The sequence below is a fragment of the Naegleria lovaniensis genome, assembly GCF_003324165.1.
Source record: "Naegleria lovaniensis strain ATCC 30569 chromosome Unknown tig013, whole genome shotgun sequence".
NCBI classification, from domain to species: Eukaryota; Heterolobosea; class Eutetramitea; order Acrasida; family Naegleriidae; genus Naegleria; species Naegleria lovaniensis.
In genome coordinates, this window is record NW_025407836.1 from 538,062 (window position 1) to 552,563 (window position 14,502).

Sequence of the window (14,502 nt, forward strand, 5' to 3'; positions counted from 1 at the left end):
ATTAGTAAATGAGACTTTGTATGTAGTTTAAATATATTTAATTTATTATTCATCAATTTTTTGTAACAGCTCCTTGTCATAACCTGGTGTGTAATACTTCACTAATTCATCAGGATACAAGTTGTTGATAAATTTGATACTTTCTTGAAGAGCTTCTTCGTCAGTTTTGATCAGTTGTAACTTTTGTAAGCCCTTGCTTTGGACAAACCGCTTCTTGGCTTCTACATCGTCAGGTAACAGTGCTTCAAATTGCTTTACAACATATTTCAATATACTTTGTGGTGCCTTTTCTGAAAGCAATGGATTGAGAGCGTCCAGATATGTACATTTTTGAATAATTGCTTTGAGAGCTCTCTTTGATTTACTCTTCAAATCCTCAGAGGCTTTGTCATCCAAAAATGCCTCATTAAGCAAAGTTAAAATATTAGCTTCGGCAACAGCCTTGGCATGTTCAGAAGTATGTCTTCCGATTTGGCCTAAACTCCAAGCGGCAGCAGCTCGCAAGTGATCTGAATATGATGGTGACAAAGCATTTCCTAGTGGTTGCACAGATTTGGCCTTAATAACAGCTGTGGCCATAGTTTCTTGGAATGCAGCAATGAATCCTAGAATCATAATTCCCGGTAATTTGTTATCACCCTCTGCATTGCTGACATAATCTACAATTGCTGGAAGGCCACCTGCATTGACTATTAAGGCTGCCAGCTCTGGATTGTGTTTTGAGACTTGCATAATACATGAGGCTGCATTCTTTCTGACAATCTCATCCTCAGGATCTTGAAGTAAGGCAAAAATCTTTGGGAATATTTCTCCCTCCACGACTAATTCTGCCAATTCCACCGAGTGCTTGGCAATGAAAGCAAGACATTGACAAGCTTGACGTTTCACTACAGGGTTGAGAATAAGAGGTGTTATTACAGGAATACCCTCTGCATCGACCACAGCTTGTGCTAATTCAGGAGTGTGACTACAAATATTGGCAAGTGATGAAATGGCAACCTTTTTCAGCGTTTGTTCTGGTTGTTGTGCACAAGTCAACAACAATCCAACACAACCTTGATCGACACAAATTTGTGCGAGCTCAGGACTGTGCATTGAAATATTTCCAATAGCATAAGCTGCAGATTCTTTTACGAGTGGATCAAACTCATCCAAACATTTCACTAACGCATCAACAGCTCCCGAGTCGACAACTGCTTGAGCTAATCTTGGTCCATGTTTGGCTATTGCTCTCAATACAAAAGCAGCATGTCTTTGGTAGTATTTCTATATTTAATTGAGAGGGACGATTATTTAAAACATTGATTACAATGTCAATAGTTAGAAACGATATTGAGCGTACTTACGTTATTTTTCAAAATTGACGCCACAAGTTGAGGTACAATCTCGCTTGCAACAATCTTCTCTGCTAGTTGAGGACTGTAATTGGCCAATCTTCCCAACGCCAAAGCAGCATTTTGTTGTACACTAGGATCTGTGTCCAAAAGGAGAGGACGCAACAAATCCAACACTCCTGTCTCTTGTTGAATCATGGCTGTACAGAATTTTAGCATATTCCGATCATCATTTCTATTGAACAACAAGCATTACGTACCCTCGATATGTCTTGGCTGTTTGACCAATTCAGCAACGCTATTCGCAAAAGTGGTCCGAGCCTTCTTGTAAGTTGCAAATACTTGAGTAATTTCCTTTGAAGACATTTTTTGTTGTTATTTTTTTTAAAATTGTAAATTCAAGAGGCGGCATTGTCGTTTTGGCGGCACTTCAGCCATCCTCATCTTTTCTTCTATTTAAAAAATGTGGTAACCATAATTTTTTTTTTGGGAATGCAACATTTGATATTGCAAAGTACCACCGTGTGAAGGCTACCTGAATTGTAATGATGATAAATAATAAGTTTTGACCTGGTTCTGACATCACATTGATGACACAACTTATTCCCCTAGACTCTTCTGATCACCAATTCCTTGGTGTACACCAAGTATTGTGGCAAGACTTGGTTGTGAGAGCCCAATCCATTCAAACACTTTTCAATTTTATTACTACTCAATAACAATGACATCATTTTCTTGCATCAAAACCTTGACATCCAAAGAAGGATCAAAAACATCCTTCTGAAGGGCCACCAGAGGTTCCAATGTCAACACTTGGCTCAACAAAATCTCCTCAACTTCATGAGTGAATGTGTAAAGCTTTTCACGTTCAGGAACACTCTTAAATACCTCAAAAACTAGAGATGAAGAATTACTTGGTCTCAAAATTGGACATGGTTGACTTCCATCAATCATGGCAGTGTTGAGCGTATTCACAAATTGTGCAATGTTGCCTTCCCGTATTTCCTTGACACGAATTACTGTTCCATTGTGTCGTGGTTGATTCGAGGATGACAAGAATGCGTTTCGAGTAAATAATCTCAGAAAGGTTCCTTCTTCAAAAGTAGAACCATTGAAATCAAAAGTAGAGAACCTGATAAATTGTGGATTCTTGAATCGAATGGAATTTTTCACAGATCGTTTTTCTCTCTTCAATTCCAATTCAGAGGCAAGTTCTTGATCATGAGGTAGCGCATGTAATTCTTTCACAGCAGGATCATGTACTGGTTTCACTTTAAGATTCTTAAATGCATAGTCACAAAAGAATTCCTTTCGTTGAGACTTTTTCTTCTTTTTTTCTGTCTTCGGTGCTGTTGTTGCTTCTTCGACATTACTATTCGATGCAACAATTGCTAATTTGTAACAAATAGCAGATAAACTAAACTTGATCGAGCGATTGGTTGGGACAAGCATCTTTGAAGACTTTTCCTCTAAGGTAAACTCGGTTCCTTGCATTTCTTTACCATCGGTCACATTATCCTTATAATGGAGCTTATCAATTCGTATGTATTTGAGTGTCGAGCTTTCAAAAATGTTTTCAGATCGAACAGCAACCATGTCACCAATGAAAAAAGTTTCCATTTGCCATGGCTGTTGTTGATCAGAGTTTTGTGTGTCTTCTGTGGAATGCTTTCTTTTGGAGCAGGCTAATTTGGAGAGACGAACAAAGCGTGTCTTTTGAAGTTTTAAACTTTCTTCCTTAAGAAAATAATCACCAGGTGTCAACGCTGCAGCAGGTTCTGGTGGAGAAGCATCCTCAGTACCAAGAATGCTCATGTCTAATCTTGAGCGAGAAAATGACATGTCTAATTTGTCTAGTTTGGGTTGCTTCTTGATAATGAATGACGAATTGTGTGTAATGGCGCCGCGAGATTGCAACTCAGCAGCATTTTCAAAAAATCCCTTCTTTTTGAAAAATTCAGAGGTTGTCGTGGCACTCGTAGGAGTTCTAATGTCAATGATGCTTATATCACATGGATTTTCATCTTGCACATTCGCAAACCATTTGGCAGCTCTTGCCACTGCAGCATTGACTGCCTTCTTCCTCTTCTTTTTGTGTTGTGGTGTGCAAGGTAACATGATAGAATCATCCAACGATTGTGTAATGTTAGTAGTACTAGTGTTAGTTGCAGTAGTTGTAGCAGCAATGAAAGACGCGTTCTTACTGAATGACTTAGTCTTTTGTGCTGCTTGTCGAATTCTCATTCCTTGTATTGAATCTGTCTTACCAGATATTATTAATTGAAGTACTGCATCCTTATCAATGATGGGAATTTTGTGCTCATTACAAAAATCGAGTCTTGATTTTGTGATATCTTCATGCTCTTTCACGAGTACAAAATTCTTCTGGAATCCAATCAAGCCAGAAATTTCATCTTCTACTTTGGCTCCTCCTGCTTCAAAAATCTTCTTCCACGTTTCAGTAAATTTTGAGTCACTCGATATAATCTTGACAACAAAATTATAGAACAAACGCTCTTGTAAAGGTTTGATTCTAAATGATGCATTGAAGTGTTGAGAAACCTCAACTTTTTCTCCAGTGCCAACAGCGACATAGGTTCCTCGTTTATGCAAAAACTTGCTCGAATCAGTGATGACTTGATACTGTTTGGCACATTCAAAAAGCCATTCCTTCTTGAGGAGTGGAATATCTAACATGAGTGCCACAACATAACTAGGTTTCATTCGTGGCTCGTCTGCAATGAGAACAAACTTGGAAGAAGCAAACTTGGCATCTGACAACTTGTCCAGAGTGTACCATGGGCTATCGGCTCTCATAGAAACAAGTTTTCCACCATTCTCCTTAATGGTCATGAGAACATTATCCTTTGCTTTTAAATCGGCAATAATGAATTGAAAACCAGAGAAGAATCCTTGAGTGGATACTTGATCCTCTTCTTCTGAGGATGACGACGACTTTTGACTGTCACTCGAAAAGACATCTTCAGAGAAATCTGTCTTGTAAGTGTGCTGATGTCGTTGTGACTTGTTGACTTTTCGTGAGAAGGGAGCTCGTGTTCGCATCGTATTCCTAAATGAGGGATAACAAACACTTTCATTCGAGCTTTCCGAATAGAGGGCATCCGAGGATGATGATGAGGAAGGAGAACTGCTTGAACCAGTGGCTACATCTGACAACTTTTCAATCGTTTCCTTAAGATCATCGTCCGAGTCGTAGAGTCGATCCAAGATGGGTGCATCTTTTTCAATCAAAGCGGATGATCTTCCAAAGCTTTTACGGTTGTTGGATGAATTTTGTTGTTCTTCTTCTTGTTGTTGTTGCTGTTGGTTTGAAACTGATGGCTTAATAGGAGAGGCTGTAACATGATGATTCAACGAGAAATCTTGATGATCCAAGAATGGATCACTGATAGGAATGGTTTGATTAAGATCGTTAGAGGATTCCTTATTATTGTTAGGATGAAGATTCATAGGATGATTCATGATGGAGAATGATTCATCGAGGTATGAGAGATCTACACCACCTGGTTGTTGATTGGAAGTTTTTGCTCGTCGTTTGATTCGTCTTGCTTTCTTAAGGGTAATCACTTCATGATGTTGCTGTTCCTCAGAAGGATTCAGAATACAAATACTTTCATGAAGAACACTCTCATTGATTGGAGGATGAGAACGAGGTTGAGTGATTTCAGTGAGAAGTTGTTGTTGTTGTTCTTCTTCTTCTTGATGATGAGAAGAAGGTAGATGTAATTCTTCGGTTGGATGATGTTGTTCGGTAGCTACTGGTTCAATAGCTGATAGATTCAAATCATCAATTTTACTACAGGCATCTATATAAACATGATGAGTTGGGTGTTGTTGTGGTTGTTCATCAACGTTCGCTTCATCGTATGAATTCGTCCTCTGATCATCAAGAAACGGATGTTCAATGTTTTTATCTTCTTCCAGATCGTATGGATTCATGGCAGAGAGAGGTTCAATGGCAGAAATATTCAGCAACAATTCATCAGCATCCGCCACGTGGTGGTGAATGCCTTGCTGTGTTGGCTTCGTCTCCTCCGATGAATTCATGCTCTGCTGGGTTTGTGAGAGAGCATTCATTGAATTTTTTTTGAAAAAACTGTTAACAGCTAATTTGAGCGGTACGATATCGTTCCTGTACCAAGGCAAATTGAAATTGAAAAGTTTTCCAATCCAAGAAGTCATGTTGGCAATCATCAAAGATCAATTTTTCATTCATCCACTCTGTACGAAAATAATAGATCCATGATGCTCCTTCGAGTTGAGAGAAGGAAACGAAATGAATTAGAAGAATTTAGAAGAGAAACAGACGTTGATGAGAGAGCATTAAAGAACAGAAAAAAATTCAAACGAGCACACATTTTGGACTCACTGTTTTCGGTCTCATTGAGAGGTGGTCGTTGGAAATAACAAGTCTATCATCACCAGAAATTTCAACAACGGAAAAGTAGAGGATACAGTAGCCTATATAAGAAAGTTCATCATCATCAGAAGAAATTATTTATTATTATTATTTACTTTGAATCATCAAAGAACATGCCGGAAGAGGTAAAAAAGTCAAAGAAGCCAAGAGGTGAGTGTCCTTCAAGTAAATAATGAGGATATATGATCATGAATGATTGTTGTTCTCACTGTAACTATCAACGGTGCGATAACGAAAATTGATATATTTGGAAATTACATTTCATCAACCATTGAAATATAATGAAAAATTGATCATTTGTATTCATATCATCAACGTCGCATGGATGAAAACAATTGACATGATCTTCTCTCCATTCTTCCAACATTATTCCAACTTCGACAATATTTTTCGCAACACATTGACCATCATACAACAACAACACGTAAACAATTCAACATCGATACAACTCGATAGATTTTGCCTTCACTCAACAACGGCTTCCTGCTTGGCAGCCAATTTTGTCCCCACCTTGGGTCATTGTTTGTTTCCTTGCCATCACTGTCGTTTTCATCCCGATTGGAGTAGCTATTCTGGTAACGACGCAAAATGTTCAAGAATATGTGAAGCAATATGATGGAGACTGTATTCTCGATTATACACCTTCTAATTTACCTGGAAGAGGTCCATACTGCGAGTCTACAACATCAGTTGAAATTAAGACAAGAATGGAGCCACCAATTTACATGTATTATAGTTTGGAAAACTTTTATCAAAATCACCGTCGTTATACTTCTTCTAGAAATGATCCACAATTGGCTGGTGACAACACAATTACTCCAGAGTCGGCCAATTCTGACTGTTACCCAATCGTTTTTTACGGAGCTGACCAAACAAACATGACTGATTCTATCAAAAAGAATGCTAACATGACATACAGCCCTTGTGGTTTAATTGCTTGGAGCATGTTCAATGATACTATTAGTTTATTGGGACCAAATAATACTCTAGTTTGTGACGGTCAATATCACTCTGCAACATCAAATTGTACAAAGAAGGGTATTGCATGGTCTTCTGACGTGGATGTGAAGTTTAAAGCTCCAAAGAGTCCAGCTCTTAACAGAGTAGCACCAACAGAATACTATGGTGAACCAGGTCACGTTCTTCCAACTGTCACAGATGAAGACTTTATTGTTTGGATGCGTACGGCTGCTCTTCCTACTTTCCGTAAATTATATCGTATCATCAATGTTCCTTTGGATCCAGGCACATACACTTTCAAGATGCAACAACGATTCAACGTTTCTACATTTGACGGAAAGAAATATGTCGTTTTGACAACAAGTAGTTGGATTGGAGGACGTAATTTATTCTTGGCCATTGCTTATTTGGTTGTGGGAGGAGTGAGCTTTATCTTGGCATGTGTCTTTGCTGTTGGTGCTATTATCCAAAAATTCAGACTAAGAAAACAAGCCTCAGCATAATTTTGATTGAGAAATTTCTTCCATTTTTATTTATAACTGCTAAATACATGAATATTTAACTTTTTCAACCTTGTTTTTTTACAGCAGTTTATTGTTCCAGCTCATTATCTGCAAAATTGAGTCTTGTTGACCGGAGAACAGTTTCAAAAATCCTGACAACAGTTCTGGTTCGTTGTCATTGGAGTTTGAGGCAGCAGGTGCTTTCTTGACAATTCTTGCATTCTTCAAGTTTGGCTCTCCTGTACATTCAATTTTCTCCAATGGTCCATTGACTATGAGAGAGAATTGTTGAGGTCCATGTGGAACATTGGTTCCTTGAACAACCACACGATATTGACGTCCGTCAGTGTTAAAACCCTTAATATTCACTTGCTCAACGTTGTTGACATAATCTCTACCTCCATTACCAAAATATTCAGTCTTGGTTGCCTCATCTTGTACAACCAAATCAAGATTGTTCACCAATTGTATTTTAGCATTAGGGCTTCCTGGATAGTCGGTCCATACCAAAGTAGCCTTCAATGTTTGATTCAATTCCTTAAAGGCGTGATCCTTCTTGCTCTCAATTTTCACAGTTCTGAAACAATATTGCTTGTACTCGCTCGTAGCCACTGAATCATCTTGACTCACAAATAATGTAAAGTCACTCTCTCCAGCAAATGGCAATACGTGTCTCAAACGAACCAATCCAAATCCTTGTGTATAGGATGGAGTAGCATGTAATTGTTTCCAAATTCCATGTCCATTGGTTTCCACGAGTCCATTCAATTCTTGACCACTGTTCACTAACATTGCCTTCAGAGTGGCTCCCATTGGATTCAATGAATGTTTAGAATTTTCTTTACCTTCAGGATAGAAACCCTTTGAAAAGTATTGATGAATCATGGATGCATAACCAGCTACAATTGGAGTTGAGAATGATGTTCCCTGATTGGCAATAGGGACTGGGCAGTAACCCTTGTCAATGCTTGCATCTGCCAATTCTTCAGAATCAGCCAAAGAGGAGGTTCCCAAAGAGCGAGATCCAAAAATTAATTGGCCTGGAGCAACAATATCTGGTTTGATTCTATTGTCACCTCTGGTGGGGCCTCTGGATGAGAATGTTCCCATATTATTGGGTGAGAAATGTTCTGGATGTTCAATCATGTCCATCAAGTACTTTTTAGCACAACACACATTCTTAAAGAAATTACTGGAACAAGCAACTTTCTCTCCATAAGTATCCATTTTGGTACAGAATGATTTTCTCTGGTCGAAACATGGAGCTTGTTTAGCACCAATGCTCTTACAAAATGAGGGAGTGGCAAAAAGTAACTTTCCTGCGCCATTCTTGTGACACATTTGAGCTTCCATCATTTCATGTCGAATAATGTCACCATAGAGAGGATAACCTAATTGGAAACTCTTTCGAGTCCATTGAGAGGAGCCAACAGTGATGCAGTTTTTACAAGTTCCAGGACTGGTAATGGTTCTTGTTCCACTTCTTCCACTGTTACCAGCAGCAAAGAGTTGAACTGTGTTTGGGTTCTTGTAGGCCCATTCGTCCACTTCTTGCGTGGCAATGGTGTATCGTGCGCCTTTGGGGCTTCCCCAACTGTTCGTGGAGATTTTAGCGTCACACTTGTTGTGCATGTGAGGGAAATAAATTCCAGATAAATCACGAGGAACATTCAAACGATGGGTAGGAAGGCCTAAATCAAAGAAGCAAAGTTTGGCATCCTTGACAATACCATCATACAAATCTTTCATTTCATCACCATTGGCAAATTGATCTGGTTTCACATTGCAAGCCAGGATGGATGAAACAAACGAGCCGTGACCTCTTACAATGTCCTTATCATCTGCATAGACCTTGTAGGATGTGAACTTATCGTGAGCCTCCAAGTCAATCTTATTGTAAGGAACTTTTTGACCTCGTCGATAGAAGCAACAATTGTGAGTGTCAATACCAGTATCACCAATTCCAATGACTTGACCTTTTCCTGTGAAACCCTTAGACCACATCCATGCAACGTCAGGTAATGCTGATTGTCCAATCTTATCCGATCCAACAAAGTTTAAGGTTGTGTTAGCGATACGTGCAAAATTATCTCCAAGGTAGGACTTGGAAGTGGTCTTATCTGGTGTGCCATACTTGAGCAAGACGGATTTATAGGTATCGCTGAGGGGATTAAGAGCCGAGATTAAATGGAATGTTTCATGATCGTCCAGAGTGTAGTCGTCGTTGAGCAGCTTTTTGGCAGCAGCAACTTCTGCTTGATCAGCATCTGATTGCTCTTGTTCGAGTTGTTTGTTTTCAACTGAATGACCTGTCAAATATTTGTTAAAGAATGATGAAAATGAAATGAGATCGGATTCTTGTTCTTCGTCGTTTTCATCTTCGAAATCTTCCTCGTCGTCAAAATAGTCGTTTTCAAGACCGAATTTTTCTTCTTTTTGAATGTGACGTACTGCTGGAGATGAAGCAAGAGCTTTCAGCAAATCATTCTTAAGTAATTGTGGAATTGTCACCTTGATAGAAAGCTCCTTATTTTGTGAAATCTTTACCTTGTCTCGTACATGACTTTGCATGGTTGTGTTCATACGTTCAATGAGCTTTGCAATCTTGTCTTCCCATCCTTGATCAATCGTGGAAGTTCAGTCTTGTAAAAGAGTTGAATGTCAAGATCCAATGAGGCAAGTGGATTTTTCTTGTTTCTGTGGAGATCAGTACTAATTTTATAACTTGGATCCACAATACCGACCCAAACAATATTTTCAGCCTTCTTATCATCCTCTGACTTGAATTCCTTCTTAATTCTATTCATGTCGATATGTCTTAATTTTTCAATAATTTTTCTCATGGATGGAGCCACTACGACAAAACTATTATGAGGATGATAATGAACTTCTGATTTGCTTTCAAAATAAGATTGTAAGAATTTTGCAAAACCACTTGGAACAGGTGACTTGACTTGAACATAAATCTCTACAGGTCGATCTTTGTCAATCAGAGGTGCAGCAACATTTTCAAATCGTTCCACAACATCAGCAAGCTCTTCTTCTGCTTGAACTAGTGATGATGATGATTGTTGAGATTGTTTCATAGCCATCAAAACTTTCTTCATCAATGAAGGTTCTTGCTCAGTATCCACAAACTTCTCTCCACTAAACAAAATCTTTCTTTCATGCAACAAACTATTGGCTAAATCCTCATCGGAGAAGACTCGTTGTTTCTTAATTTCTCGTGTTAAGAAGTTTCTTCTATGAGTTGTCGTTTCCTCATTTTCTTCCGTTGTGAACTCTGGGAAATTTACAGCTGCGGTTGTTTTCGGTTGTTGATAATTACTTTGTAATGGAGTGGAAAGGCGCGAAAGAAAATCCGTGTGCGAGGAAGAATGAACAATTTGTGTTGCAACGAGAAGAAGAAGGAAAGAAAAGAGAGGAAAAGGAGGAAAGCAGTCCGAGAAGCACTGGAATGGTAAATTGGCAGCGACACCATGGTGCTGCCAGATGTTGTGTTGGTGATTTTTTTGTGGTGTTGCAGAAGTTAAAAATTTTTGGTTATAATCATGCGACAGATGACAGGGCTCAAAAAATTTTAAAGAATGACAGAATTCAAGAAGAGAAAAATCGAGCTTTCTTCACAGATTTCTTCCTTTCATTCAGAGGATCATGTTTTTCGGAATTGTGCAGTGAAGAAATTGGTGTCAAATGTATTCTAATTGATTTTGGTTATTTTTCGTACAAGAACGAAAATTTGGAAATGTCGGAATCGTTTTCAACCTTCATGGATCTATCCACAAAATTAAACAAAAGATGATGTTTGGGAAACGATTCAAACGATCTCATCCAATACCATTTCCAGAAAATTTTGATCTTGTTCAATCTTTACAAATTTCCACACCGTTCCATCCTAAAATTTCGATGAAAGCATTGGATGTAAAAATATCATACACCCATTCATGTATTCTAGTGAGTGTGCCTGAGAGCGACATGATCCTAGTTTTCGATTTGATCACCAAAACTTTAAGAAATCCATTGTAGCGGCTCTTCCAAAATTTCTCTGTGTGGAGGAATATTTTCCAAACAGTGCTCGAAAAAATAGTGACGCCTTGTTGTTTAGTTGTGGTGGACTTGTGGGTTGTTGTGTGTTCAAGTATGATTTGTACGCATTATTGGAGCATATTCCATTGGAGAATGATCGCCTGACTTACTTGTGGAAATGTGATACCTTCAAGAAACCAGAAGGAGTTGCAGTTTCGAGCTCGCAAAATAGGGCATTCGTATGTGACTCATCATCAGCGAGCGTAAAAGTATTGAACTTGAGTACTGGCGAATATATTGAAGAAATTAAATTACAAGGGCGTCCTGTAGGAATTGAGGTTGCATATTTTGGAAAAGATTTCAAATTATTAATATGTAACTCTTCACGGAATAGAGTTGATGTGCTTCATATATGTGGTACTGAATGGGAGTTGGCTCAACAGTTGGGAGAGTCAAATCTAACACAACCATGTGCAGTTGTGTTCGAAAGAGTTCAAGAGCATTGTCTATGACGAGAACCACAATTATCAGTGTTCACAAAACAAGGAACGCTTGTGTGTCACCACAATGTTAGAAATGGTAACAAGTATCTCGGAGGGATTTGTATTAATGAAATTGCTGGTGAGCTATTCGTATGTGATTATCTACAAGGAAAAGTTCGAATTTACAAATAATGTACCGTTTTCTAGTTGTTTGAGATCTATTTGACATTTACAGCTTTTCACGAGCTAGTTCAAAAATTTCATACAGGGTGTCCCAGTCAGGGTTAATGAAATAACACCATTTACAATTGAAATCGAGTTGAGAAAAGTAGAGGCCTCCAAAAACTGCAAAATACAAAAAGAGCAAACAACCAGCAATCACTCTCAACCAGAGACGAAATTTTCCTTTTGCTCTTCCTTTCTTGGTGAAACAATAGAAGCAGCAACAAAAGCATGCCGAACATCCACAGGCAAACTTTTTCATGAATCTTAGAATGGCACTTTGAGTATGGGATTTTGTTTGTGAGCTTCCACTTTCAAGATCTATGGTTTCCAATTGACTATTTGGATCATTGGACAAATGATTACTTGCACCCGACAGCTTCTTTCGCTTCACTTGTGTATTGACACTTCCTCCATTAATGCTCTCTTCGTAGGGATTTAGGTCTCTCATTCTTGGAATGGTGAGCAGAGTTGTTAAAAAGCCTACAAGAAGTCCTCCACAGTGTGCAAAATTGTCAATCCAAGGAATCAAGCCCACAATGATTTGAGCCACAACCTGAAAAGTGAGCAAAACAAAATCTTTCTTTGGCTGTGGCATGAATCTCCAGTTCATCCACAAATCCGCATAGATTGCTCCCAAGATTCCAAACAATGCACTAGAAGCTCCAATGGTTGTTATATGAGGAAGAAAGAGAGCGCTCAACAAATTTCCTCCTAATGCGCTCATGAAATAGATGAATCCCACATAGAGTATCCCCAATGCTTTTCTAATGGAAGCATAACGTCAGCTGCCATAACAGATTCAAACAAAGGTGAACAATGCCACCGTGAAGAAAAACAGGCGTCACAAGTCGATACACTTGCCAGTTTGGAGAAATGATGAGCTGGCCTTTTTTTGCTCCCATAGAATCATTGTATCTTCTGGAGGTCCAATGAATGGATTCACAATCACAGATTCAAGACCTCCAATGGCAATACTCACCACAAACATCAAAATCTGTACAATACTAAGAAGTATAGTCAAATAAGGTACTTTCTTAAATTCCTCACTCAATGATCTATTTACAGTCAATGGATTTGTAGAGTCCTTTTTGAACCGATCTTTGAAATAGCGAGCCATGAACTGAATTTTCCAGAGTTGTGTGTTGATGGAATGGATGGAAGGGGTTTCAAATGTTGTGTTGAACTTCGTAAATTCGACAGAGAATTATTTCCATTAGAATTCACATCATGTGTGGATTAATGAATTGTCGTATTCAGGAAATTCTTGTTGAAAACCTTGTGGTTGAGGAGGAGACGAAAGAGTTCCCATTTCTCGCTTAATCTTGTCGATTTTAGCTTGGAGTTTTTCTTGAGCAAGGCGTCCTTTTCTTTTTGTTTTAATGCTTTCAATTCTTTGGACGAAGAAATGGAGGTTGATTTGGCGTTGCGTTCATTGCTTCCCACCTGGTTGGTTGAACATCTGAGACGGAGACGTTAGAGTCTTGCCTTGAATAGCTTTGACCAGGAGTGCGAGAATCATTGCTTTTTCTTTTGAGAAATCTGGCAAGTGACAGCGACGATGTAATTTTCTCTTGTTTTTGTGTCACTTCCTCCTTTCCTTTTCCTGTTCAGACTCTTTTGATTCTTCCTCTCCTCCCCGTGTCCAATCCCTCGAAACATAATCTGAATTCAACGCCAATTCAGGAGTTCGAGGAGTCTTTGGACGCCTAGCGATCCTTTCTTTCTGAGTTGGATCAATTTCAAATTGGTCCTCATCTTGAGGCATCGTGATAGGATTCGATGGAAAAGAAACAGAGGGAACTCTTGGCTTGTTTTCTCTTGGCTTTTTCTTGTGAGGCTTTTTGGATTCCTCCTCTTCATGAATAATTGGATCTAAATTAAAACGTATGGATCTTGCAGAAACAGGTGGTTGTTGATTCAGATCGGAATGTTGATTCATCTCTCCTGTTGAATGAATAGAAAGTGGTGGAACAAGATTAGGAAAGGTTGAAGTAGAACTGGAGGGTGGTTGATTTTCCATCATTATAAGGCTTTCATTCAACTGCAAGAGGGAGGTCTTGGAGGAGGCGAAGAGAAATGATGGATGATGACCTTGATTCAAATGATTATCAATAGATGAATGAAGAAGGTTATCCCTGTTAGGATTCGTATCAATGAGGGGTAGATTGGAACGACGAGGAGATCTCGCCATAAAACTCTGTTGTGGGAAGGGTTCATCATTAGGAAATGGAAGATGATTCACTGAAAGAGGAGGAATGGGTGGAAAATAGAGTGTTGAAGAAGAGGAAGATGAAGCATTTTGAGGATACTTGTGTTTGTAATGATCTCCTTTTGAAAAATGCATTTTTTTAACGACTGTTTTTTTAACCTCAAGAATTAAGGCTCCCTAAACAAGTAATAACCTTAATGAGTTTGCAATTGATTAATTAGGAAAGTGCTTTAGGACAGAATATCTTTGTACAGAAAATACAAGGTGCACGGCACAACTCGTGTAATACTTTCTGTAATTTTTCATATCCTCGGGATTTTAC

The 14,502-nt window shown here is 38.7% G+C and overlaps 5 protein-coding genes across 5 annotated transcripts; 1 reads left to right on the forward strand and 4 right to left on the reverse strand.

The window, feature by feature from the left end:
• Positions 1-45: 45 nt before the first annotated feature.
• Positions 46-1,700, reverse strand: C9374_002103 (uncharacterized protein; the record flags this gene model as incomplete). The annotated part of the gene is made up of 3 exons (XM_044691485.1): positions 46-1,266; positions 1,347-1,534; positions 1,595-1,700. 3 exons carry the CDS (start codon positions 1,698-1,700, stop codon positions 46-48), a joined length of 1,515 nt encoding a protein of 504 aa, XP_044551060.1.
• Positions 1,701-2,042: 342 nt separating this feature from the next.
• Positions 2,043-5,432, reverse strand: C9374_002104 (uncharacterized protein; the record flags this gene model as incomplete). Its single annotated transcript, XM_044691486.1, has 1 exon — positions 2,043-5,432. One exon carries the CDS (start codon positions 5,430-5,432, stop codon positions 2,043-2,045), a length of 3,390 nt encoding a protein of 1,129 aa, XP_044551061.1.
• Positions 5,433-5,888: 456 nt separating this feature from the next.
• On the forward strand, positions 5,889-7,238 carry C9374_002105 (uncharacterized protein; the record flags this gene model as incomplete). The annotated part of the gene is made up of 2 exons (XM_044691487.1): positions 5,889-5,925; positions 6,232-7,238. 2 exons carry the CDS (start codon positions 5,889-5,891, stop codon positions 7,236-7,238), a joined length of 1,044 nt encoding a protein of 347 aa, XP_044551062.1.
• Positions 7,239-7,316: 78 nt separating this feature from the next.
• On the reverse strand, positions 7,317-13,088 carry C9374_002106 (uncharacterized protein; the record flags this gene model as incomplete). Its single annotated transcript, XM_044691488.1, has 5 exons — positions 7,317-9,725; positions 9,824-10,481; positions 11,435-11,549; positions 12,053-12,735; positions 12,817-13,088. The coding sequence occupies 5 exons, from the start codon at positions 13,086-13,088 to the stop codon at positions 7,317-7,319; spliced, it is 4,137 nt and encodes a 1,378-aa protein (XP_044551063.1).
• Positions 13,089-13,553: 465 nt separating this feature from the next.
• Positions 13,554-14,315, reverse strand: C9374_002107 (uncharacterized protein; the record flags this gene model as incomplete). The annotated part of the gene is made up of 1 exon (XM_044691489.1): positions 13,554-14,315. One exon carries the CDS (start codon positions 14,313-14,315, stop codon positions 13,554-13,556), a length of 762 nt encoding a protein of 253 aa, XP_044551064.1.
• Between the last annotated feature and the right edge of the window lie 187 nt (positions 14,316-14,502).